The sequence below is a fragment of the Lasioglossum baleicum genome, chromosome 15 (assembly GCF_051020765.1).
Source record: "Lasioglossum baleicum chromosome 15, iyLasBale1, whole genome shotgun sequence".
Classification (NCBI taxonomy): Eukaryota; Metazoa; Arthropoda; class Insecta; order Hymenoptera; family Halictidae; genus Lasioglossum; species Lasioglossum baleicum.
In genome coordinates this window covers 9,700,831-9,725,794 of record NC_134943.1, presented here as the reverse complement: position 1 = coordinate 9,725,794, position 24,964 = coordinate 9,700,831, and the positions used below count along the sequence as shown (strand labels likewise).

Below are 24,964 nucleotides of genomic sequence, written 5' to 3'. Positions count from 1 at the left end.
TGTAGTATGATTTTGAATATCGTGAATCCATAGGAACATGCTCTGACTAAATAAATGTGTATGTTCATGTGGAAGTGTAATACGGTGAGAAGTCATGTTGAGTTTCCGAACAGAAATTTGTACATTTTCTATGAGTTTTTGGTTGTAAACTTTGGTAGAAAAATAATTTCATTCTATTTGTACATAGGAGACTTAATACCAGTTCTTGTTTTGGCTAGGCTCATCAAATGTCTCGTAACAAGGAAATTCTCATTTATGTCGTAAATGCAGAAAATCCAGCCTAACGCATTTTATTTTTTCCATTATTCCAAAATCGTCTACAACGAACGTCCAGCCAACAACAGAAAATCGAGTCTAAAACTCGGAACAGATCCCGCAGCTCGTTCTACCGTCTGCCCTGATAAAACAATAATCAGAAGCATCGCGCAAACCTAACTTCTACACACCATTCACCCTGAGAGACTTCTAAAATTGTCTGCAACAAACGTCCAGCCAGCAGCTCGACAAAATCTAGTCTAAAAGTCGAAATAGACGCTGCGTTCTACAGGGTGTCCTGGTGAAACAATAGCCGACAGGATCGCGTAAGCTTCCATTCCCATCGATTGCAGCTCTGAAAGTCTATCCAATCTAGCTCTGTTTGGAGAAGGGAGTTCGAAAGCGCGGTCAGTGATAACAGTTCGTTGTTTCGCACAGTCTCGACCGGTCCGGCGCTTTGTTTCGGGCCGGAAAAACTCGCGGAAAATGTCGCTCGACTGGCGGAGAAAGAAATGCGTCAGAGCCTTGATGCCTGTACCGAAGCAAAAATAGAAGTTTCGACGAAGGGACGAAGGGGGCCCAGGGCCGGGATACTTGCCCGCAAGGGAAAATACAGGTTTCCCGAAGGAAGAAAGACGCTGATTCTTGCACTCGAGCGAAATTGCAATTAGCAGAGCCACGGCGTCGGCGTCGTCTCTCGAGCGCACGCATTCCGCGTGCCTCCCGGGAACCCATTAAGGAAGATTCTCGCGCGCTATACCGGCACTCGCTTAATGAGCGATATAATTTATTGGCTCTACTTAGAAGCCGGTCTAGTTGCGGTTTGTAGTTAATAGAACCCGCGACCTCCGACCCATTAACAGCACCGGTTCCGAACGTAAGATGCCATCCGAGCTGCGGCGAAAAGGACACCACTCTCCCGTGGACTCTCTCCCATGGCGTCTCTCTCTCAGTCTATGGTTTTCCTTTATCGGCGACCAGCCCCCATCGAACTCGCCCCGATGCCGTACCCTTTGCCGGAGGAATCGTTCGACGGTCCCTTCGTCTCGATTCCACTCGCTCATTGTCTGGCTTCTCGTTCATTGTCCGCCTCTATCGCAGCTTGTACCACTCGTATATCTCTTCTCGCGACCTATTCCGGTTCCACTGCACCTTCCACCACCTCTGGCTCCCTCTCTAGCTCTCTTGTTTTCTCTCGCTTCTAGCAGCTCTCTATCTGACGCCCATTCCGCGCCGGGGAAGTTTGATAGACACGGAGAGGAACAGCCTCCCTTCATCTTCCAGGCATCGAGCACCCGAAGATTTATCGGGCTTTTCACGCACCTATCAGGCAACGCCTACGCCCTTCCTTCCTTCCTTCCTTCCTTCCTTCCGTTCTCCCTTCTTCGTTTCCCTTGAAATACGACGAGACGCTATTATTTCCAAGCAACGCGGAAGTTCACGCGACGCGAACGGTAATCGGAGGCTAACTTTATCTAGCCCCGGATGAATAGGTCGGGATCCGCGAGCTAGTTTTTCGCAGACACCGGCTCACGGAGTTCCGTGGACGTAGGAAGGCTTGGCTTCTGAAGCAGGCGAGACGGATGCAAACGCTAAACTTGTCTTTCAGAGGGATCGATGAAGAGCGAGGAGATGATTTAATAATATTGTCTAGACTGTCGTGTCGTTGGGTGAATTGCGCATGATTTAGTTGGACGATCTGCTTCCTGGGAAAGCGAGCTGGAAATGTTCTAATGCTGAATGAAAATTTTGTTTGAATTGGTTATACGATGGACAAACAGAAGTTTCTCTTTTACAGTCTTCTAAACTGCCACTTTAAATTGCATACAGTAGTGGACAAAAGTTTAAGGACGCTCTAAAAAAGACGGTAAGTATGTTAATATTGTACTGTACGATTTGTACTTTTTTTGGGAAGCTAGAGCAATTAGTTTACTACAGGATATGAAAAGAAATTTTGTCAAAAATTGCGATTGGTCGGAATTGTTGAGAAAACACTGAAGGTTGCATTTTTAACTTTTTTTTTATGTGGGCCTATATTGAAAATTTAAGGAATACGTTTCGCCGATCTATGTCAATTACATGCACTGTAAGAATCCTTAGATTTATTGCAGTTAGAGACCGAAAACCGTGGAAATCTGCCGTTTTTACCATCTTTAAACGTTTCCAGCTCATTGCAACGTCGACCGATTTTTACGAAATTTTCAGAATATGTTTAATTCACACAGATCGACAAAACGTATTTTTTTAATTTTCAATATAGGACCACATGAAAAAATTGAAAATGTAACTTTCACTATTTTTTCAACAATTCCGATCAATTGCAATTTTTGAAAAAATTTCTTTACACATCCTGTGGTGAACTAATTGCTCTAGCTTCCCAGAAAACTTCAAACCGTATAGTACAATATTAATATACAATATACACAATATAGTCCTTAAACTTTTGTCCACTACTGTATACCAAAAACAATTAAAATGTTGTTTTTTTAATGTACACGTTTCCTTGGATTCTACAAATGTGCATACCTTAAATGCGAAAAAGATCCGCAGTTGAATGGCGACATGATTCCCACCCTGTGTGTTAAAGTATTTATAATAAAATCAATAGGGGGTGATTCTACGTGGACAAATGCACCGGAAATGCGAATATCATAAATTATTTATACAGGACGCTCCGTTTCCAAGTAAATCGAGTTTGAAAATTCGTCAAGCGCCAGCTCGCTATCATACAATATACAGGAGAAGTAGAAACGGCGAGTCATGAACAGACACATTAGCCCATACATAGTCAAGAGCACGAGTGCATTAGTGTATACAGGAAGTAGAAACGGTGTGTCACGCACAGACATTTTACTTGATGTCTACTCGATAGCACGCGTGCTTTCCGAATTTTCGAACGCGAATCTTCAAACATTTTCTAGAAAAATAAACAAAGCCTGGAAAGGTGAAATTCTATCGAACGTGCTCATGCAAATTTTTCTTGCAGTATTATAGAGCAACTAATTATTTCGTAAAAGAAGCGTCAGTTTTGAAAGGAAGAACTTCCGGAACTGTGTTGAAGAACCAACAGAGGTCCACTAAGTTCCAAGTATAATATTGTTGCACTGGATGTTCCAGAATTATTAAAAGGGTGAACACTTCATCGGAAGCTTATTAATAAGACTCTCGATGATTATACTGTATCAAAAAACAGAGAACTTCTTTTACAAATCTTCGGTTAACGGAACAATCCTGAAATAAATTGTCATGGTATACAACGTTATGTACATTTGCTTATTGTTTACACGAGTACACAAAACAGTCTCATGAAAGATGTTTTCGTATAATTATTGCCTTGTCGAGCATAGAATTGTAGTAACTTGTGTATACCGAAGGAATACAGTTTCTATTAACGAAAAGTGAGAAAAGTACTTGAGCAATTTAAGCAACTGAAAACAGGGAAGTAATTACTTTCATTGTCGACTTATTAGTATGTTACTGTTTTCTATTGTTTTCCTATTGGTTTACACGAATTTACAAAGAAATTCTTCGAGTCGTAAATTTTCAAAAATATATAATATAGAGAATTGAGATTCCGTTTATACAACAAAATGAGGGTGCAAAAATAAAATATAGTGTTTTCCTCAAAAGCAAAGACTCGTACACACAAATCCTATTCCACATTTTCTCCTGAGTGTTCATCGTAGAATCATCGCTCTGTTAAAATCATCTGCCAGACACCGTCCAATTAAAAGAATAACAACGATAACAAACCAAGAAAGGAACGAAGAAAGGAAGAGAACGTGGGGTTCCAAGAGATCCCCTAACGCTGGTTGACCCAGTGTCGATTAATCGCGCGGCAGGGTGAGAAACGACAGCCCCTATCGGTTCGGATTGGCCGGTGTACGCGTCGACGGTAGTGCGTGCACCGGTTTCGTCTGCTCCAGAAAAGGGTCCGGCAGAAATATTGCGTGCTGGGTTCGTGCAGGTTGGTTCCTTCCGTTGGTAGCACTCTCCCCCGACTAGGACCTAGGACTCTCGTTGGATAGGTAGAGGGATAGGAGGACAAGGGGAGAAGGAGGTGGAGGATGAGGAGGAGAGACGAGGGGGAGTTACAGAGAGAAGTTTCCCAGAGGGGATACCAACATTTTTCTACCCCTCCCGGTGCGCGTATCCCCTTCCGAAGGTACGCCCACCCGGTTTTGGGTGGGGGGGACAGTCGGTTCTTGATAGGGGATGCTAGGTGGTGGTGGTTAGGCGGCGGTGGTGGTGGTGGCGGCAGTGGTGGTGGTCGTTGTCGGTGCTGGCAAGCCAAGTCCGAGCGAAACGGCGCCAGTACTACTGTCGCCAGCATCACGAGCGCAGCCACGAGGCCGAGTCATGGACATACTGGGTATGTCCAAGCTAGAAAGCCAAGCATGCACTTAAACTTAGCCTCCTCTCACTTGCTCTTGTTGCCGAGTGTATATGTATATATATATATATATGTATATACATATTATATTGTCATCGTGTGCGCAATCTATACGTCATCGACTCGTTCTCGCGTGATCTGTCCCGGTGTTGTTTTCCTCGATTTTTCTTTTTCTATCGATTTGTTTGGTTTATTCTTTCTCACGATTTTTCATTTTACTCTGTCCTCCGACCTTGGTTCTCACACAGTCGTTTCGCAACCGAACGATCGATCGATCGATACACGAGCCACGGAGAGCTCGTTGGAAGCTGGAGCCTGTCCCAGTGTGTAAACTTGTTCTATCTCTGAGAGTCTTCTATTTCTCTGTTCTTCTCCCGTGTGTGTTCCTGTTTTACTATTCTCCTTGTTGTTCTTGTTCAACTTCTTTATACTTCTTCTTTTGTGGAAGGAAGTCTCTGATTTCGATGTTTGATTTGGCAATCATGCTGGGTATTATAGTTTGCCCGTCTTTTGAGTTCGTGACAAGCCGCTGCGGGACTGGCTCCAGGCTGGCGCAACGAACCACGACCACCACGTTACAACACGACCGTAACAACCAACGGAACCAGGTACTGTTTCATCAAGCATATCAGTCTCTCTCTTCTATCACCTGGTGATCCTTTGGCCTACCTCTCTCTCTTTCCCTCTCTCTCTCTCTCTCTCGTTTTCTTTCGATCTATCTCGCGAGCCCGCACGTTACGCGCGCAGGTGATCCGGTTCGGTATCTGCTTGATCACCTGGATCTCGATCACGTTTTCGGTCCACTTTGAATCTCCCATTTCATCACTCATTTTTCGAATCCCCTGTTCCACCCATTTTTTTTAAACCCCAATTTTCTCCAGCCCGCTAGATATACCCGCTTGCATAGCTTCGTTATCGCTCCATACTGTATGTCGTTCGTGAAACCGTGCAAGTTCTGTGTGGGTGCGTGTGTACGTGAAATGTCTACGTTCAGGTTTATGTTACTATGCAGTGTGTTCTGGAAATTGTGTTGTTTCTGAGACGGAGGCTGCTGTCTTCCTTGTGGAAAACGAGGCGACAGTGTGGAAATACGCCTATACCCGGTTTTACGATGATTCCCCGGTAAAGAACTGACACATAATTTTTTATTGGCAACCGCCCATGGGCGAGAGCTGCCATCTGAGTTAGGCGGTGAAATCGTAGTAGTTTTGTAATGGTCTGGGAATTCGGGAGGGTACAGAGTTGAACAGAATTGTTCTTGTCGAGTAGAACGTTAAGAACGACATGATCTTCCTGATTTCCATTGCTAAATTAGTAAGTTATGTTTTTGTAAACATGTGTGAAGTAAAATCAGTGAGAAATAGCCAGACAAACATGTGAAAAACATTTCGATTCTAGACTCGTGAGAAATCGGTTATATAGAAAGTAGAATAAATGCGGAATAGTCAGACGAATATTTAGAACGAACGTAAGTTCTAACTTGGTACAAAATATTCGCTATGTAAATTGCAGTTGCGAGCTATAGCCAGATCGATGAGCAGAAACAGTGAGCAGTCTGGTTATTCGAACTCTTCGAATGTCAATGTTAAATTATTAGTAGCTTACGTCTGACCAATTAGCAGGAACAGTGACCGATAGGTAGACAAACTTTTACCACCGACTTGCTCGAGAAACCAAGCCTCAAAACGAACCAACTTCGATGAACAGTTTCAACTTACTTTCGCACGAGGATCCACCCTGTTTTCGGTTCCATCATGTTAACTGGGTCATCCTGTACACACTCTCTAGCCAATAGATAGAGCTAGTATAAATACATGACTGCATCAATATCATTGAAGAAGTTATTTTGTCAATTTCACAATCACACAGTGCCAGAAATTTGAATGCTATTCTGCATTTAACATAGATTTTCAACAGAATCTTTATACAAAGCTTTTCAGCAATCTCTTCTATAAACAAATCCTTAGAAAATTTCGATGACTTGTCTGACCAAGACAGTCCCCTCCTACTTACGACAGATTTGTGTCCAGTATGACTCGCTGAAAAAGATAATGTCATACAGGACTGTATCATATAAATATATAAATACATGACTGCATCAATATCATTGAAGAAGTTATTTTATTAATTTCACAATCACAGTGCTAGAAATTATAATGCTATTCTACTTTTAACACAGATTTTCATCGGAATCTTTATACAAAGCTTTTCAGCAATCTCTTCTATAAACAAATCCTTAGAAAATTTCGATGACTTGTCTGACCAAGACAGTCCCCTCCTACTTACGACAGATTTGTATCCAGTATGACTCGCTGAAAAAGATAATGTCATATAGGACTGTATCATATAAATATATAAATACATGACTGCATCAATATCATTGAAGAAGTTATTTTATTAATTTCACAATCACAGTGCTAGAAATTATAATGCTATTCTACTTTTAACACAGATTTTCATCGGAATCTTTATACAAAGCTTTTCAGCAATCTCTTCTATAAACAAATCCTTAGAAAATTTCGATGACTTGTCTGACCAAGACAGTCCCCTCCTACTTACGACAGATTTGTATCCAGTATGACTCGCTGAAAAAGATAATGTCATATAGGACTGTATCATATAAATATATAAATACATGACTGCATCAATATCATTGAAGAAGTTATTTTATTAATTTCACAATCACAGTGCTAGAAATTATAATGCTATTCTACTTTTAACACAGATTTTCATCGGAATCTTTATACAAAGGTTTTCAGCAATTTCTTCTATAAAAAATCCTTAGTAAATGTCGATGACTTGTCTGACCAAGACAGTCCCATCCTACTTACGACAGATTTGTGTCCAGTATGACTCGCTGAAAAAGATAATGTCATACAGGCCTGTATCATATATATAAATACATGACTGCATCAATATCATTGAAGAAGTTATTTTATTAATTTCACAATCACGGTGCTAGAAATTATAATGCTATTCTGCATTTAACATAGATTTTCAACAGAATCTTTATACAAAGCTTTTCAGCAATCTCTTCTATAAACAAATCCTTAGAAAATTTCGATGACTTGTCTGACCAAGACAGTCCCCTCCTACTTACGACAGATTTGTGTCCAGTATGACTCGCTGAAAAAGATAATGTCATATTGGACTGTATCATATAAATATATAAATACATGACTGCATCAATATCATTGAAGAAGTTATTTTATTAATTTCACAATCACAGTGCTAGAAATTATAATGCTATTCTGCATTTAACATAGATTTTCAACAGAATCTTTATACAAAGCTTTTCAGCAATCTCTTCTATAAACAAATCCTTAGTAAATGTCGATGACTTGTCTGACCAAGACAGTCCCATCCTACTTACGACAGATTTGTGTCCAGTATGAGTCGCTGAAAAACATAATGTCATGTAGAAATATCAGAGAACAACAACCATGTACACGTTTCTATGTACACAGAAGTTTTAACCGCACAGATTCGTCTAATTCCGTAGTTTCCGTTAATCAGGACACCGAGTAGACTGGCTAACCAGCCCGAGCCGATTAGCAAGGGCGCACACGAGCGATTCACAGCCGTTGCACGCATTCGCAAGGATGTTGCAACGAAGGGCTGCGCCCGGACCACTGCGAACTGCAGTGCGGATGGTCGCATTCCGGGCCGAAAATCGGTCTCGGGTCGCGGCCAATGAGTGTCGGCCTGTAATTGGGCTAATGCTCGCCCTGGAAGATCGAACGGTGCACACACCAGCAACCAACACCGCCACCCCCGTTTAGCCCCGTTTTTCGAATTTCCGGTGGTCCAACCCCCGCAAGCCCCTCGCGGCTCCAACTCAAATTATTCTTCGGCATTGTTCGCCGGGGGAACGAAATTTAAAACACTCAGCAGTTCCGGAGCAAAAAGAACGGGGCTCAGAGAGCAAGAGAGAGAGAGAGAGGGTTAAGTACGAGTTTCGATGGAAAACAAGCACTTCCCCGCGATACCCGAGTTACGAAAGTTTGCTCGTTACGGCCTCTCCGCCGCGCGGAGCCGTCTCGAAACGCATTCAAATTCCGTCGAATGCATTCGGGGCTCTGGCGAGTCGGGAAACGGGGAAAAAATGAGAGGGAGGTCTCTCCCAACAAGCTCTCTCTCCTCTCTCTTTCTCTCAGCCTCGCAGCAGCAGCAGCGAACTACGAGAGACTCGGCTCGCGTTTATCTCCGCGGAATTAAAAGCGAGAGATTGGTCCGCCACGATGCGTGCAAGCTCCGCGCGCCACGTTCTCTCTGCGGTTTCCCGTCCCGGGCTCTCCCAGCGAACTGGATTTTCGGCTCCGGGGATATATACCCACACACAGCCTACATACCACTCACGCGGGAAGCGGGCCAAAGGTTGCGAAATTTCCCGGAGAACGGGCTGCACACGCTCACAGGCCCGTGAACACCTTTCAACGGCTTGTCGCGCGAAAAGAAATATTCAGACACCGTGTTAATTGCGGCCGAAAACTGCTAGAGTCCGAGAACACGCGACTCGAAAAAGTGCTGGAATTCACGCTACCCGCTCGAACTGTGACACCTGGCCGCTTCTCCCGCATAATGAGCAACGCGGTTTTCGGATATTTTCCGGGGGAGTTCAACCGGGCTCCGGGGATTGATGCTTGTGTTTCAGTTATTCATATTTTCTTGGGATTGTTCCCGGGGGGGATTCTCCTATTTGGGACTGCCTTAATGTGTCGGATTGTGTGGGAGATGGTTCTGTGTACGCGTAGGATAAGGTAGATTGCTTCAAATAATTTTTTGGTTTGCGGTGTGGTGAAATTCGTCTAGACAATGCGTCGATTACTACTGTGTAAAGTAAACGCGATCGACAATACATATTTCAGTGGCGCCAATAATTTGGCTACAGTGTCTGATTAAAATAAAACCAGGGTATAATTATTCATATTTTCTTGGGATTGTTCTCGGGGGGGATTCTTCTATTTGGGACTGCCTTAATGTGTCGGATTGTGTGGGAGATGGTTCTGTGTACGCGTAGGATAAGGTAGATTGCTTCAAATAATTTTTTGGTTTGCGGTGTGGTGAAATTCGTCTAGACAATGCGTCGATTACTACTGTGTAAAGTAAACGCGATCGACAATACATATTTCAGTGGCGCCAATAATTTGGCTACAGTGTCTGATTAAAATAAAACCAGGGTATAATTATTCATATTTTCTTGGGATTGTTCTCGGGGGGGATTCTTCTATTTGGGACTGCCTTAATGTGTCGGATTGTGTGGGAGATGGTTCTGTGTACGCGTAGGATAAGGTACATTGCTTCAAATAATTTTTTGGTTTGCGGTGTGGTGAAATTCGTCTAGACAATGCGTCGATTACTACTGTGTAAAGTAAACGCGATCGACAATAAATATTTCAGTGGCGCCAATAATTTGGCTACAGTGTCTGATTAAAATAAAACCAGGGTATAATTATTCATATTTTCTTGGGATTGTTCTCGGGGGGGATTCTTCTATTTGGGACTGCCTTAATGTGTCGGATTGTGTGGGAGATGGTTCTGTGTACGCGTAGGATAAGGTAGATTGCTTCAAATAATTTTTTGGTTTGCGGTGTGGTGAAATTCGTCTAGACAATGCGTCGATTACTACTCTGTAAAGTAAATGCGATCGACAATAAATTTTTTAGTGGCGCCAATAATTTGGCTACAGTGTCTGATCAAAATAAAACCAGGGGATAATTAATTATTCAAGTTCTCCAGGCAACGACTATGCTAATTCCGGCAACGCGATCGTTGAAGTCGGAGAAACGCCGAGCCGAGTTAAAAGTAAGCGAAGCGGGCCAGGAATAATTCATACGGTTATTGATTCCACGAGTTTTATTCTTTCGTCGGGGAATAGCATTATCCAGTTTCATCCATCACGCAGCGCAGAACCATAAACCACTCGTCTTCGGCAACCCTCATCCCCTTTCCGCGAGGCTTCTCGCCCTCGTGTTTCTTTCAACATTCCCGTTTACCTATGTATTATACTTCCTCCAGATTTCGAGCGGCATACTGAAAACAACCATATACGACCACACCCATTCACATATCCAGGATCCTGAGATTATTTTTCCAAGGATCTACTTCTTCACTACACTAGGAAATAAATTAGGCAACTGTTTAGAGGAAATTTGGCTTCTACTGAACACTTCTTACTCGTAGTTCATAATTAAATCGACAGCATCATCTATCAGTTAGGCATCTAGAGCAAATTTAATTTCTATTGTACACTGTAAAATTTTCTGTAATTTTTACAGTAGGCCCTTCTTACTCATAATTCATAATAAAATCCACAGCATCATCTATCAGTTAGGGAACTGTTCAGAGATCTACAGCAAATTTAATTTCTATTGGACACTGCGAAATTTTCTACAATTTTTAGAGTAGGCACTTCATACTCATGGTTCATAATGAAATCCACAGCATCATCTATCAGTCAGGCAACTGTTCAAGGATCTAGAGCAAATTTAATTTCTATTGTACACTGTAAAATTTTCTGTAATTTTTACAGTAGGCTCTTCTTACCCATAATCCATAATAAAATCCACAGCATCATATATCAGATCTAGATCAAACTTGCCTGTATCGATCAGGGTACCATTTTCTCTAATTTTCTGCAGCGGACACATCTCAAAAAAGCATTGCATCAGACTGCACTAAATTGCACATTTAGGAGGCAGACTATAAAATTTTCTGTAATTTTTACAGTAGGCTCTTCTTACCCATAATTCATAATAAAATCCACAGCATCATATATCAGATCTAGATCAAACTTGCCTGTATCGATCAGGGTACCATTTTCTCTAATTTTCTGCAGCGGACACATCTCAAAAAAGCATTGCATCAGACTGCACTAAATTGCACATTTAGGAGGCAGACTATACTCTATCAATCAGAGTAAAATTTCCCAAAATTCCTTCACTACCCTTCAAGAAATGTAATCCTCTATTTGAATCTGAGCGTCCCACAGAAAATCAGCTTATTCGAATCTACCTCTCTGAAAGACTCAATTTTCCAGAAACCGGTTGATTCTGAATTTTCGGCAGAAACACGTCCCAAACAGTTGGCTACAGCCTCTCCCTTAAGATTCCCAGTTTCTCTCAGGTCCCAAGCAGAAGGCACTCGACTCGACTCGACGTTTCCTTTCGCCTCGGAATTCCGAGGCACTCGTGTTTTCGGCGCAGCCCTTGTCTTCGAGGCCGAGTACTCTCGAAACGCGTCCACCTGCACGCGACGTTTAGTCTCATCCCGCAGATTCGAAACACGGTCTTCTTTTTCCGAAGAAAATCCATGGAAATAACACGTGCTCCACTAGCAAGGAATCGCGAACCTAGCTCGAACAGAGCGACGTCAATTATTTTCGGCAAACGGTTCCACGCTCTATTCAACTCGCGAAGTGAATATAGCGAGGAGTTCCGGGGGATCCGTCATTCGAAACTGAGAATCGATACGAGTCGTAAATAACGCGTTGACGGCACGGCCCAATATCTATCCGTTCGGCTCTGGCCGAGTTAGATCTGGCAAAACGGCCTGACAGCCTAACGCCTTGTAAATTATCGCTGGCCGACGATTATGTCGACCGGAAGCTCCGAAAGCTCGCAAACGAGGCCTCGGTGATGGCTTATTTCGAGATGACCTGGATCAGAGAGAAAGTTTGTTCAGACACCTACAATAGTTACAAAATAAAAAATCTGATACTCATTGTTGATAAGTTCACTTTGGAAAATGAATTTATCCAACTTGCATAATTGTGAATCAAAGAATTCGAACATCCAGTGCAAGTGTTGAGAATATTTAGTGAGTGGATTTCTGGGTAAATAAACGAAAAGAGGGATCAGTGGTGAAATAATCGATCGAGGGAGACAGCGGGGGGGGAATTTTCGCTTACACAAGGAAGCCGGTCACGTAACGAGCGCGAATATATGCGCGGAGGGATCGATTGGCAGCGAGCGCGAAAGTGCCTGCGAAAAACGTGACCCACGTAAACGAAGTAGTCTGTTTGCCGGGGAAATTAATTTTAGAGGCGAGCCGAACAGAGAAAAAGGGAGAGAGAGAGAGAGTGCTAGGGGTCGAAACACGCCCTTCGAGAATCACCGACTCGTTATCTACGGCAGAATGGCTTAGGCTTAGGTAACGATTTTCGCGCCGGCACGTGCGGTTCGTTGCGGCAGAACAACCGATGTGCTCGCTTGAACGCGAGCAATTGCGTGCCTCGGTAATTAGGGGAACGTTTTTTGAACCGTGCAGTCCTGGCCCCTCAAAAATTCTGTTTTCCGTCGTGCATTTGCCGGAACGTTTGGAAATGGACAGAGAGAAAGAGACGCGAAATTTGCGAATTTAAATAGAATATTGCGCCGTTGCACGGTGGTCTAGAAGTCAGTTCTAGTGCGAATTAATTAGTGTGCGAGGAAAAAAATTGACATTTTGTGTAAAATGACTTTTAAATATTCGAGTAAAGTAAATAAAACATAATTTACAATACTGACTACTTGTTTATTAATATAATAATTAGTAATCTAATACTACATTCATTAAAATTTTTTAATGGCCTTCCAACTCTTGCGGGTTCAAGCTCGTGAATGTCAATCTCATTAAAGGGGAATACTATGGTCGATTCTAACAGTCTTATTTTTTGACAGAAATCTATCTTTATAATTATTGCCTATGTTCCAGCGTTTCTCAATATTTTTGATAAACTTCTCTAAAATTCGTTCAATATTGTGTGCGCTCACATTCCTTCCGGTAAAAATAGCCTCTAGTAATCCACTAACGCAATCCTTTCGTTTCAAATTCTTCAGTTTGAACCATACTTCGAACAACTCTAAGCGGGTGATCGTAGATACGTGTACTAAAATATTAAAATAAAACGATAATGGGATTGCGGGGGATCGCGTTTTCTCTTTGCCGTTTATGGAGATGAAGTAAGCTTTCAAATTAAATGTAAAACATACGACATTCTAACATTCTAATTTTTCTTAAAAAGTATCAGTTCATAAAATATATCATAAAGTGTGTGAAGGAAACGTAAACCTACCGTTTCCAGTTACAGTCATACTGATAATATCATATATAACAAGATACTAACACAATTTATGCACACTTCAAGACAGAACTCGATATTTTAAGGTTATAATTTGTAGCAATTGACTGACGCAGGAAAACAGAATGTGGTTACTGGAACGTTGACAGTCTTGCCAACAATAATACGGTGATGTGATTTACTAATTTCGCTTTTGTTGTTGTAGTATACATATCAAACTATCATACAACTATAAATTTTAACATATTTACGTTAGTTGGTATTTTTAATTTATTCGCGCTAGAACTGACTTCTAGACCACTGTGCGTTGCCGGGAATCAGGATTCCCTACAATTCAGAGAAATTTCGAAGGCGCTTGACAAGTCGACGGAATGCCTGAACATTTAACCGGAGGAAATTGAATATACAAAAATTTAAGAAACGATGTATCTAAATATCCGAACTGCCAGCAGACCCGAAGTGCAAACGATCGAATTATTGGGAGATCGAGGAGCTCGGAAGTTCGAGCGCGGATAGCAGGAACAGTGTGAATCTCGGTGAGCCGGGAATTAAATTATTAACGTTACTGTAGAAATCCGAGGACAGGGAAATCCGAGCAGCCGAATGCGCGATCTGTTTAGCCGGCTTAAATAACTTATGATAATCTGTCGAAATGGACGAAAGCATGGGCGGCGCAGTGGCGCGTTAAAAGTACAATTCGAACGACCGTAATTATTCCATGCATCCGCGTCGAATAATACATTGAATCCGAGAGCGAGGTTGCGCCGGTAACAACGGAGAAACGATGGAAGCGGATCGTCAGACGGTGGTTGGTGAACGTGGAATCAATTGGAATCCGCGGGACATATTGTCCCGGCAGTCGGTGCTTCTCATAGTTAGCAGCGAGTTAGATACTCTTAGCAGCCGGTCTGCTATCCCATTCGAGGATAGGATGTTATCCGTTGTGGATTTAATTGGGATTGCGCCGGAGACGCGGGCCGAGAGAGCTCGACCGAGTTCGCCGCTACTTTAAACCGCTTTCCGTGTATCCGCGAATACGTGTTTCAACCGGAAACGGAATAACCGCCATCACCGAATTCCTGATGCTTTTCATTTCAACCGCTTACGGTGACACGAATCCTCTCCCTCTTTTTCCCTATCCTTCAAATTTTCTACAGAATATCGAATTACCGGTCTCTCTGTCCCTCTTTCTCTTTCGTGATTACATCGCTTCTTTCATTAACGTTACACGCGATCCAATTGGTCGGAACAAAGAAGGTTTCGGCGCGGCGCGAGATTTAAAACGCGTTGTTCGAGGCGAACTACAATTTCCCCGATAGCTTCGAAGCGAATTACTCGAGCGCCTGTTATTAACTGCAGCGTAGAATCGGCACGCGTGAAATTATGATATGCATACAGAGGTGGGCATTATTTGGCGGAAAAAATATTTGAAATACTATTTAATATTTTAGATTTTATTTTGCTTGCAGAAAATGGTATTTTATTCGACGAATGTGAACCTCGAAATAAACTATTTCTATTTGAAGAATCTGAACATCGAAATAAAATATTTCTATTTTAACAATTTCATCCATAAAATAAAATATTACTATTTTAATCATCTGAAACGCAAAGTAAAATATTTCTATTTTAATCATCTGGAACACAAAATAGAATAGTTTATTTACTGCATCGTTACATCTAATACTTTCAGAAATCGCATTACTTATTTAATATTTCTTATTTTAGCAATAATTTAAAGAAGAAATGGTACTTAATATAAGAAACTATATCACTTGCCATACTCACTATATCATTTACCACAGCAATCTATTGAATGCGAACCATTATTTTGAGCAACAATATTTAAAATTGAAATTGAAAATAAAGACAAAGTCCAAATATTTTTAATATTCTTAAAATAAAATAGTTTTTTCAAATACTATTTTCAAAAATTACTGCAACAAATAAAATATTTTATTTTCAAAAATCACTGCATCAAATAAAATATTTTATTTTCAAGGTTGTACAGACACTGTAAAATAAATGGGATTATTTACTATATACTATTTAAAATACTATTTTCCCCAGTTCTGTGTATACATAGTATGCAGAGTGTTTTCGGAATCGCGGGGCTCACCGAAAACAGATTACCGATCGACTCGAGCCAGTATGCGGATACAATTCGCTTAGCCTGTTAACGAGTTCGTTCTCATTAGTAGTCGACTTTTCAGGCCTCGATAAATCGTTCTCCCGGTTTGTTTGTTATTGTTTCTCATTAATTTTCTATCAACGTTCAATTTATTTTCACTCTCTCGCATTATATTATTTATCCTCTTAATCGGCAAAGTCAAGGTAATCGGATATCAAAGTTCATCTGTCAAGTGTTCACTGTTCCGTATACTGTGAGTAGATAAGTCCGGAAATGATCGGACAGCTCAGCTCTATATTACACGTTCCCATTCTCAGATCATTTGTTATCGTTTCTTGTTGAAGTTCCGCGAGAAACACCAGGGATCTGAGTTTATCATTCCAAGTGGACGAGTCGAGCAATGGTCAGACATTTTCGAGTTCTACGTCACACATTCCCACACTCATTAACTTGGTTTCAAGTTGTGTCGGTGTCCCACTACATTGCACAGTATTAATTTTTCTAATTGAAACGTCGATACAGTCTGCTTGAAAAATTCATAACACGTTCGCTTACCTGTTTATTTTAAGGAGACAAATCAAGGATTGGTCAGGCTTACCAGTCCTGAACATTTCCGACGAACTTATTTAATTTCCTGGAAACTTGAGACTTCGACAAATTCTTTTCTTAATTTGCAACTTGCACTTCAAGTTTTACACGAGACGTATTTATTAATTAATGCACACAAAAATTGCAGCAATCGAGTATCACAGCCACGATAAATAAATCGAAAAATAGGGAAGGTTAAACGATGGGTGATTAAACAGTGATTAAAACAGGAAGGGTTGTAACAGCTCGACAACATTGCAGCGGACTATCACAGTATCTCGACAAGAGCGGCGTAACATCTGCGCTGGCGCGATAAGGAAAAACGCCGCGAAAGCAAATTTGAAACAGCAGCGCTCGCAGCAGCGTACCGAACCGTGTCTCTCAGCAATAAAGTAGTCCTCGGGCCTCCGGCTTTCGATATTTCATTGTCGAATTTATCGAGAAATGGCACACACGCCGTGTGCCCGTGCCGTGCTTGTATGTACCGTGTCCCGGAATGTCACGAGCGAGCGTCCCGTACGGTAAACTAAGGCTTACAAAAATGTTCGGTCCACGGCACCGTTTCGAGCGCATATAATTCAATCGATCCGACCAACAGGCCGGCGTAACGCGACACGGAATATGGAATTCGGTTTATTCGCCGGGAATCCAATTACTGGCCGGCGCGGTCAGTTGTTCGTTAAACGCTCGCTTTGAAATTCCTCGCGCGTCCACCGTCAGATTTTTTCTACCCCGCGTCCGTTCACCTGGATGTCCAAGAGATTCAGAAAGATCTATTGCCTTGTCGCCTGAATGCTGTCCATTGTTAATTAAAATGGATCCCGTTTGATTTCAATGAAATTATTTACGAAGATCTACTAGGCGCGTCTGATCAACCTCGTCGATTACTACTTACTGCGAGCTGAAATTTCATTGGTGGAATCCTTCACTGTTAAGAAATAGTCTACCGGTGAATGCATCTTCATTTCAAGTAGTAAACTCTATTTTAAGTAGAAACACATCGTATTAGACAGACCGAGAGTGATCTTCCGGTTTCTCTCTGAAAAAAGTTCAACTCAAACATGTAAAATAACTATTTCGTTATATCGATCGTGTAAATTTGTTCATGATACCTGTATTAATGCTATCGGCGCACTGATTCGATCATTTTATATTTAATTTACAGACGCAATTATTTCTTGAAAATGATCTAAATTAAGATCGAAACGTTGAAGTAGCAATGTGGTAATTTGCAAAATTGCTTTCACATATTAAATAATCGAACCAGGGCGCCGATAGCATTCATACAGGTTTTACCAGACATGAAAGTTCGTTGACACAAAGAGCTTCAGGCCCGGATCCTCCCGGGCTAACGATGCAACTGAAAACCGGCTGCAGAATGAAGCGAGCGAGTCAATCCATTTTTCAGGGGCCTCTGGCCGTTATCTATTAGTCGGAGGTTCTCCTGGGCTCTCGTTAGAAAGTTCGCTAACCAGAATTTCGCCGATAACGTCGCTAATATGTGCGCGGCGGTATCGTCGATCCGATCGGGCTAACAACCGGGCTATCTCGTTTCCGCGGGCTAACGGATTCGAACAGGCAGAAACGGCGGGACCAACGTAACGGACGTGTAGGAGCTATTTAATTTTCGGGGCCAGAGCGATTGCGGGTTCGCAATGCGGAAAATCGATGGTCCCGTGCAAACACCTGCCCCCGTGAATTTTGTGTCAGCCGGTTAAGGGGATGCTCGTGCGCGCGATACCTGGAACGTTCTCCTCTCTCTCTCTCTCTCGCTCTCTCTCGGCCTTATCCGCGCGTAACTTTGCAGGATAACTTGCCAGGATGGAGGAGCTCGCAAGAATTTCCCGGCCGCGAGGAATTTCAAGCGCTCCGACGACCCGCGGTCGCCGCAGCTTCCTCGCCGTTAATTTGTTCGGCCGTCCTCCGACGATTTTCACGCAACAATTTCCCCGGGAAACTTGCGATATTACCGCCCCCTCAGCTCTGAGGCTTTCTTGCGAGCCGCAGCGCTCGCAAAACTCCGCTCAAACGGCGCGTGTTCTCGCCGCGCCGTTGCCCCCCGCTTCAAAGCTCGCCGTCTTCCGGTCCGACAACATTTTTGGAAGCAATCATTCCATTAACTTTCCCCCGGCTCTTCTTCAAACGCGTCGCGTGCCGTCTCATCGATATTGTAGTTTTTATTTCTTTAAATCAGGCAATTCATCATTCTTTCAAATATGCAAACTGCAGCGCCGGTTATAAATACTTAATTGCCATTGTAATACGAGATGAAGTTGATACCGTGAACGAAAGAAACGAGTGTAAGCTTGCACGTGATTAAACTGAACGAATGTAACCGATTGCTGCAACCGTACACCGAGAGAGTTGTTATCGTGTCGTTCTATTTCGCCGCGTGAGCAATGAAATAATCTCGAACAGTCCCGCGTTTCGAAGACGATCGGGGATTGTTCTCGTTACGAAGTTACGGGTCTAAATATAATCGCTTTCTCTCGTCTCGGGGAGAATTACCTTTCACGCGAACTAACAAGTAAATAATAAATAGCGCGAGTTGGCGGGAAGAAGATGAAAAGTTAGATGAAGCTTGGTACCTCGGAGGATTAACTCCGGCGAGATAACGAGGATGCCGAGTTTTTTTTGTAGACTCTGTCGTTGTAAGATCGCGTCGACAGCGACAGCGGCCTCGAACGGGATCTCCCGATAGAAGCGAATCATCGCGACGTTGAGGAAGTCTTGAGGCTGTTTTGCGACGGACGCCACGATGTCGGTGTTCCTCGATGGCTAATTAACGGACAATAGTCCGGGGCCTGCTAATTAGCAGCTTTCAACGATCGTTGGCAGCGCGTACCGACGCCGCGCGCCGCATGCACTGCCGCTCTCGTTGAATTTCGAGGTAATTAATGACTGAACTGGCGTTCACGTGCAAAAAGGAGACTGATATCGACCATCGCCGCCTGAATCGGATGTAATTTGATTCCGTTGATAATAAAGGTTAATTGCAAAACGGAAGGGACGATGTCGATAACGGTCGACTGTCGCGGACCCGTGAACGAGCACGCGATGACGTTCTTTTACCGATCCGCTTTCAATGTCCCATCCAGAACATTCTCGAAAATCCGTGCCACAAATTGCAAACCCCATCGAATTTACTTTCATTATCCTGCGGTATCGAATCGAAATTTTCACCGCAAAGGCAACCAGAAAATAACATGGCAGACCTTGTCTGATCTGTGAACCTTGGACGGCTTGTCTGATCAATATGGCACGCTTCCACTTCAATTTTCTACTTTATCATTCAGCAATTCTTGAGGAGGCATTTTAGCCTTCTATCTTCAAAATAAGCTTGATTCGATTGTCGTACGATTTTTTTTCAATGATGTTATAGGAGTTTGAATGGCAGCGATTTTTGCGACGATGAGGATAGCCTTTAAAATTCGATGGTACAGTTGAACAAACTCGTACATCATTCTTTGAGGAGTCATTTTCATGAGGAAGCATCAATCTAAAAATAAACATGGCTAGATCGTCGTAAGATATTTTTTAATGATGTTATAGAAGTTTAAATGTCAGCGATTTTTGCCAAGATGCGGATAGCTTTTGAAATTCGATGGAACGGTCGAAAAAAATCGTACATCATTCTTTGAGGAGTCATTTTCATGAGGAAGCATCAATCTAACAATAAACATGGTTAGATCGTCCCAAGATATTTTTTAATGATGTTATAGGAGTTTGAATGGCAGCGATTTTTGCGACGATGAGGATAGCCTTTAAAATTCGATGGAACAGTTGAACAAACTCGTACATCATTCTTTGAGGAGTCATTTTCATGAGGAAGCATCAATCTAAAAATAAACATGGTTAGATCGTCGTAAGATATTTTTTAATGATGTTATAGAAGTTTAAATGTCAACGAATTTTGCCAAGATCTGGATAGCTTTTGAAATTCGATGGAACGGTCGAAAAAAATCGTACATCATTCTTTGAGGAGTCATTTTCATGAGGAAGCATCAATCTAAAAATAATCATGGTGAGATCGTCCCAAGATATTTTTTAACGATGTTATAGAAGTTTGAATGTCAGCGATTTTTGCGAAGATGCGGATAGCTTTTGAAATTCGATGGAAAAGCAACCAGGAAATAACATGGTAGACCTTGTCTGATCTGTGAACCTTGGACGGCTTGTCTGATCAATATGGCACGCTTCCACTTCAATTTTCTACTTTATAAAATTCTAGGAAAGTTGTGCAGTCTTAGTATTCTACGCGGAACGTAATAGGATAATAAACAATTCGTCATGTAATCTCGTAGTCTATGATTATAGTAGCTTGCCTAACCAATGTAATCCGCTTGTATCTAGAGCACATTTTCTCAAGTCTAAATGGGTCCATTATAAGAGAAGTGTATTCTCTCAGAAATGCCGTGAAGCTTGTGATCACCCCATAAAACAGAATTCCACTGACTTGTCTGACCTACACTGTCCACTTTTACTCAGCACGAACTTTCTATTCTTTCAATGGGATCTAGTATCGAGGAGAACTACTTAAAATAAACTTTCCCTCCCTTGGAAGGATCAGCTATCCGAAGGGCCAACTTTAAGTAGACAGCACCCTAATGGATTGTTTGACTAACACAGCCAATTTCTGTTTAAAATAAACTTTCTTCTCTTCGGAGAGATTCGCTATCGAGACGAACCGCTTTGCCAATGAATAAAACTTTCCTGGCTTGTGTGACCAAGCACAGTCCTTTTCTACTCGATATAAGCGTCCTTCGCTCTGGAAAGGAACGAAGAATATCTTGCACAAAAGAATAGTTCGCGGCAAACAATACTCCACCGGCTCGTCTGGTCAATACGGCCCTTTTCTACTTGACATATATTGCTTCGTTTTGGAGGGATTTCGTACCAAAAAGAATATGCAACGTATGAATGAACAAGGTGCAGCAAACAGAACTCTACTGACTGTCTGACTAAAGCGATCAATTTCTACTTAAAGTAAGTTCTATATTTTTAAAAATATTCGTTGGGAAAGGAGAAGAACAATCTGTTAATTCAGTCGATAAATGCAAGAGCGAATCGTCTCCGTTCGTCGAACTCGATCCGGCGTGATCCGCACGGGTCACGCGCGTGCCAGGACGTGCAATTAGAATCGCCTAATCGTTAGATCGGACCGCGCAGATACGGTTCACGCGAGAGAACTCGGAACTATACAATTAATCGTGGAACGTGAGGATTATCCTTATCCGGACGTAGCAATAATTCTCGGCGTATTTCGCCGCGAGCCGAGCCCGAATCGACTCTACTCGGCCCGGGCCAAGCTCGGGCTTATCTGCGCCGCGGCCCGCGAGAGAATAACTTAAAAAGATTATCTAAGAAAGACCACCATCGACTCACCCCCGAGCTGGCATCATTTCCATGAATCGAAGCGTTCCACACAAGCTGGCAAATTATCGAGTAGGTGCAAAAACAATTTCCCCAATGTTTTGCATCAATTTTAGAATAAATTGTCCGAAGAACGGCGATTGAAATTCAATGGAACAGTCGAACAAAATCGAGCAGCAATTTTTTAGGAGACATTTTAAAGAAGAAGCTTCAATCATCAAAATAAGCTGGGTTCGATCGTCCTACCATTCTTTTTAATAATGTTATAGAAGTTTGAATATCAGTAATTTTTGCGAAGATGTGGATAGCCTTTAAAATTCGTTGGAACAGTCGTACAAACTCGTACAGCAATGTTTGAGGAGTCATCTTAATGTCGAAGCTTCAATCTAAAAATGAGCTTAATTCGATCGTTCTACGATTTTTTTTATGATGTTATAGAAGTTTGAATATTAGCGATTTTTGCAAAGACCGAAAGCTTTCGAAATTCGATGGAACAATTGAAAAAATCGTTCAGCAATTTTCGACGGGGCATTTTAAAGAGGAAGCTTCAATATTCGAAATAAGCTTGATTCGATTGTCGTACGATATTTTTTAATGATGTTATAGAAGTTTGAATGTCAGCGATTTTTGCGACGATGAGGATAGCCTTTAAAATTCGACGGAACAGTCGAACAAAATCGTACAGCAATTTCTGAGAAGGCGTTTTAGTGGGGAAGCTTCAACGTTCAAAATAAGCTTGATTCGATGGTGCTACGATTGTTTTTAATGATGTCGTAGAAGTTTTTGATATGTCAGCGACTTTGGAAGATGCGGATGGTTGCGGGGATGAAGTCGGCGATTGAAAACCGCGATTATTTGCGCACGAAGAGTATGTGGACCGTCCGGTTAATCCGGCACGCTTGCCGTACGTGGTCGAGCAATGTAACAGCGTGCCACGAAGGCTAATTCGTATTCAAGGATCGACGAGCCGGGTTCGGGCCGGGTCCGGGCCGATCCGGTCGGCATGCGATCCCGGCGTCACGTGTCAGATCTCGGTGAATTGCTGAGGTTTCCGTTCGACCCGACCTCGACGAACTACGCGCAAAAACCCGAGAAGTCTTTACGTGCACAAGCTGGCCTAGTTCGCCTCACTCTCTCCCTACCCAAACCCCGCTTCAAGTAGCCGCCTTTGCAAGCCCAGAAGAGAGAGAGGGGAAGGGTACAGAGAGAGAGAGAGAGAGAGAGAGACCCTACTCCTACGCGTCAGCAATTCCCAAGTCCCAAGCCGATACCGAGAAAAGAATTATTATTCTGCGGCCCAGGTTTTACACGTACTACCACCAGCCCCGAGGAGTCTGTCGAATTTCATATTCGTCGGACGCGCCCTTCGAAACCTTTGGGAGAACCTAGATAGCGAATCTTTGAACGGTCTGAACGTGATCGTTCGCCACGAGATGCGGATCGTACTAACAATAAGACACTCTCTACAGCCGGGATTATGGTCGGAAGAATGTCGTTGCGGTGATTAGAATTTTTACACGTTTATGATAATTACTAGCCTGCGGATTTTATGCATTTATGACAAAAATGGATACGTACACTTTAAAACAGTGGAGGTATTAAAAAGATTTAAGGCCACCGTTCACAGTAATTTCGCTCCTGTGTCTTGCAATCAATGCAGATATTTTTTATTTTGCACAAAGATCCGCAGTCTAGCAATTAAGTCTAAAATTTTCTGGGTCGATTACGAGAGGTAGAAACGGCGAACGATTTGAGATTGAAGATATTCTTATTTCGGCTTTGAAATTTAAATCAATCATACAGGAAATAATTAATGAATCGTCGACTATGTCCACTTCGTAACAGGAACATTTCTTACTGAAAGTATTTTCAAACGACTGCGATAACAAGCGTCTGTTATTCTACATTATCAGCTAATTTTTCTCCGGGTCAGATTCATCCTCGGGATTGTTCTCGTACTTTAAAAACATCCCGTGGTCTCTAAACCAAGTGAGCAACTAATTAAACGCCGAGAGTACTTGAATTAACAGTATGAAAATAATTATTCCCAGCGACCGCACTGCTGTTTTAACAATGACAACGGTCTTCCGCGGGAAACCTAGAAACGATACGACGTCGATACCGTTCTCCCCGGCGGTTTCGCGTCGGTCTGACCTGAAACCAGCCGGTTTCTAGGCGGCCTAGGTAAAACTGGTCTGCCGTGTGACCCGTATTTTTTTAACGACGCCCGCGAAACAGCCCTCGGCATCGCGATAAGCGTCGGCCGGTTGAATGCGACCCGATATCCTCGCCCCGGGAACGAATCCGCGAACCTTCGAGGCCAACGAGACCGAGAAAAAGAAAGAACGATAGTTAGGAAGAATGCACGGTCTGGGATTAATCCCGAATATTAACCCCATTCTATTTTATCATATTCGCAGTCGCGGAGTACTTCTTTGTTCCCACTAATTTCCTAGCGGAGCCAAACAGGCCTTCAATACTGTGCATTTATTACGAAACTAGCTTTCCCCCGCCACGCGTTGCTGTGGCTCAGTATTTTTTAAAAGCACGTTTTTACCTGTCACAGAGAGAGAGAGAGAGAGAGAGAGAGATGTGACATTTTAATCACGTGATCGCTGATCACGGAGTCGTGTTTGACGCTGGTCTGCTGTTTCTCGTTGTCGTTTTTCAGCCTGTCGCGTTCATTCCGTTCAGTTTGATGCAGATCTGAAGCCGGAGAACCCGTGCTCGCAACCGTGCATCCTCAAGTCTGGCACGTATTTGAACCATTCTTTGTGATGCCCGTTCTTCCTCAATTTGATTTGATCTTGATCGTCGCGCGAGTACGACGACCTCAGTTTGCTTTTCTGCGAGTCATTCTTTTTATGTACTAAAGTAGAAAGACAGTTATATCAATAACATAATAAAATTGCTAAACATTAAATACGGGAAAAAAAACACGAACAAAAACACAAGGAAAAAACTTAATAATTTAAAAATACTAACCAAAATATTAACTAAAATATTTCAATGCAAACGCAGATCAATCTACTCAGCTGAATTCCAATGCAATGAGGAACTTGCAGAACAAATCACTCCGAATAGGTCAATCTTTCTATTTATATATATTTCACGATATAATTTGAAGCGGAATACCACTGAGAAGATTCTCGTCGTGACGCAT

The 24,964-nt window shown here is 42.4% G+C and overlaps 1 protein-coding gene across 3 annotated transcripts in view; it reads left to right on the top strand.

Moving 5' to 3' along the window:
* Positions 1-24,964, top strand: part of Cpx (synaptic transmission protein complexin) — a 420,394-nt gene that overhangs the window by 328,044 nt on the left and 67,386 nt on the right. The window contains exon 1 of one of the 3 annotated variants that reach the window (XM_076439912.1): positions 4,473-4,627. The exons of the other annotated variants lie outside the window; for them this stretch is intronic. Coding sequence (XP_076296027.1) covers positions 4,615-4,627 — 13 coding nt within the window. The 5' untranslated portion in view covers positions 4,473-4,614. Of the gene's footprint in view, positions 1-4,472; positions 4,628-24,964 lie in introns of those variants that run through there. 3 annotated transcript variants of the gene reach the window in all.